Source organism: Cannabis sativa, chromosome 5 (genome assembly GCF_029168945.1).
Source record: "Cannabis sativa cultivar Pink pepper isolate KNU-18-1 chromosome 5, ASM2916894v1, whole genome shotgun sequence".
In the NCBI taxonomy this organism is placed as follows: Eukaryota; Viridiplantae; Streptophyta; class Magnoliopsida; order Rosales; family Cannabaceae; genus Cannabis; species Cannabis sativa.
The window spans coordinates 7,570,430-7,573,320 of NC_083605.1; the positions used below are offsets into that span (position 1 = coordinate 7,570,430).

Here is a 2,891-nt window from a genome sequence, read left to right on the forward strand (position 1 = left end):
GGTCTTTCTGTACCCATAACCCAAAGACTTTTTGTTTTTTCCCTTAAGAACTATACATGTACATAAAGAAGTAGAATGACTAAACCCTATTTCCACTTTCAGGCCCTCCATGAACTTATATTTATTCTTAAAAAAGAGGCCAAAACTAAACATTAATAAAGTTATGATTTTGTGAGAAAAATTGTTGTGGTGTTTGTTTGACTTAGAAAGAGGGGAAATGTTTAAAACCCAATTGGGTCTAGTTTTAGTTGAATATTATTAGTCAACACGTCCAATGAGAACTTGGGTTTTAGTTGTAGTTACATATATGATTTATGTATATTTGTTGTGGTTGGTAATAAATATAAAAACACAAATAAAAATTTAAAATTTAATAATAATAATATGAACAAAAGAAAATTCCAAGTGATGGTCATATAGTTTTTAAAGGGGACCACAAGTGGGGTTGGATTACTGAGATTGATGTATAATATAAAGTCTGCAGCTCTGAAATCTGGCATTATTTGTAAGAGAGTATCTGAATTCGTAGACTATACAGTTTTGAAGCTTTTCAATATTAGTAATCCTCCATTGACAGTGTCTATACATTAATGTACTTTCTTTCTCACTTATTTGAAATCACGTAATGTTAATAAATTCAATTCCATCTAATCCTAATCCTAAAACAAAAACAAACCCTCTCTCTCTCTCTTAAAAGCAAAAGAAAAGCTTTGGGCTTTAGCCTCTTCTCTCTTTTCTTTTTGCTTACCCAAATCACCATTTTCTATGTTGGCAAACACAACCATAAAACGAAGTGCAATTTGAGTAAAGCACTCTTTATCTCAACTAACCCACGTTACCCTTCTCTCTCACTCTCTTATATAAAACCCCACTTTAAACCCTAGATCAAGTACACCCCATCTCTCTCTCTCTCTCTTTCTCACTCTCTAATTCATATTCTTACCAATATGGAAGCTCTTAACTTCCTCAAGTTCTGGAAACCAACAACCACATTTACTACTACCCTTGTTGATGACGAAGTAGAAGAAGAAGAAGACTCATTCTTCGACTTGGAGCTCACTGCACCAGATTTTGACAACAACAACAAAAACCCAGATGAAAAATCAACCATAGAGACTAAAAGTTTTGATCTTGATCAAGAAATGGTTAGAAATAGTTGTAGTAGTAGAGAACCAGCTAAAACTCTCAGCAGTAGAGAGCTCTGTTATCCCAAACCTTCTTTCTCTTTGTCCCCTCCTATTGATTCCATCTCCAAAAGAAAAGTCCTTCCACTTGGACCAACCATTAATCCAAAGCCTCAATCTCCAATCGCTCTACTCAAATCTGCTCCAACCTTTCGAGTGTTCACCTTCAAAAAGTCTAAATCCAGAGGAACAGAGAAGAAGAAAACTGAAACAGAAGATATCCATTGTAAGACCCAAAAGCAAGAAGGAAAGCTTTTCACGGTGAGATTCAACGTTAATGAACCTCCAAACGTTTCGAAATTATGTAGAGATAACAGCAGCAGTTCTAGAAGTACAAAACGACATGAACAGAGCTTAAACGACACCAAAACTGAGCAGAGATTCTCTAAAGACGTTATACAGAAATATCTAAAGCTCGTTAAGCCTCTTTACGTAAAGGTTTCGAAAAAATACAATGAAAAAGGAAACCCATCTACCGTCGCTGACTTTTTCATGTCGTCACCGGCGTCTTCTCCGGCAACGACGGCTTCCATTGCTTCGCCGAAAGATAGGCCCGGGAATCTTCCGGCTGGGATTCGAACGGTGTGTAAGCATCTGGGAAAGAGCAAATCTTCGTCTTCTTCGGCGGTCACCGGAGCCCAACCGCCGGTTAATCGGAGAGATGACTCTCTGTTGCAACAACATGATGGAATCCAAAGCGCTATTATGCATTGCAAGAGATCATTCCACTCGTCTAGAGGTATTTATTAAACTAAATTTGAAAGCTCGAAATCATTACAATTTATTCATTAATTATTAAAAGTTTCCTTCTTTTTTGTTGGGTTTCAGATTCTTTTTCATTATCTCGATCGACCAGTGATTCTTCGTCCATGAAATCTTGTTCTAGCGGTAAATAAATTCATACAACTCTTTCTTTTTTATATTCGATATAATCATGACCAAAGTTCTAACATTTTTTATTTCATTTTTTTTCTCAGACTCGTACCGATTATCCAACTCTGCTAGTGAGACTTCTCATGATTTTTCAGCAAGAAGCTCCATTGAAGACGGTCATCGTTGTCATAATAACAATTGAAATCATTTTCTGGGTTTTTAAGAATAACAACTACAACCCATAGCTTACATAGAAAAAGAGAGATAATATATAAGTAGAAGAAGAGTGACTCTGTTTTTCTTTTTTATATTTTGTTTTGTGTGTTCTGTTGTAAAAAGAAAAAAAAAATGAAACAAGAATTTAGAGAGGAAAAAAAAAACAGAAGAATTCTTTATTGATATTTTTGTTTGTTTAGTTATAATTACTGGTGAATACCTTAGAGGATCTCTTTGTTGTTTTCTGTAAAGTGATGGTTCATTGTGAAAAATATTGATTCGAATCTTTTTGGTTATTTTATTATATTTTTTTTTACTATGGGCATCAGTATTATAATTATGTCACTTTTTGAAATTATGTGATGTATTCATATTATGAAATGACTCAACTTGTTCACCAAAGTGTCACAAGACTCACAACTAATATTTCAAAGTATTGTTTCATTTTATTGGGAATTACGTTTTCTATTATCAAATTTTTTAAACCTTATGAAATTCAACAAAAAATGTCTTCTTCCAATTAGAGTTCATTATGGTTGTGATGACTAAAATTTTACTTTTGGAGACAAATAAATAAATAATTGGGCTGTGTAAATTTTGATTTGAAATGACATCAAA

General features: G+C 33.8%; 1 protein-coding gene across 1 annotated transcript; it reads left to right on the top strand.

Annotated features, from left to right (window-relative positions):
* Window positions 1-436: 436 nt before the first annotated feature.
* On the top strand, window positions 437-2,569 carry LOC115715622 (membrane-associated kinase regulator 5). Its single transcript, XM_030644278.2, has 3 exons — window positions 437-1,923; window positions 2,013-2,072; window positions 2,162-2,569. Exons 1-3 carry the CDS (start codon window positions 948-950, stop codon window positions 2,257-2,259), a joined length of 1,134 nt encoding a protein of 377 aa, XP_030500138.2. The 5' UTR covers window positions 437-947; the 3' UTR covers window positions 2,260-2,569.
* Window positions 2,570-2,891: the final 322 nt, after the last annotated feature.

Excerpts from the sequence above, each read along its gene's own strand:
- LOC115715622 (XM_030644278.2), top strand. The coding sequence starts at position 948 with ATGGAAGCTCTTAACTTCCTCAAGTTCTGGAAACCAACAACCACATTT. Across the intron at positions 1,924-2,012 it reads ATCATTCCACTCGTCTAGAG|ATTCTTTTTCATTATCTCGA; the intron begins GTATTTATTAAA and ends GTTGGGTTTCAG. Across the intron at positions 2,073-2,161 it reads CATGAAATCTTGTTCTAGCG|ACTCGTACCGATTATCCAAC; the intron begins GTAAATAAATTC and ends TTTTTTTCTCAG.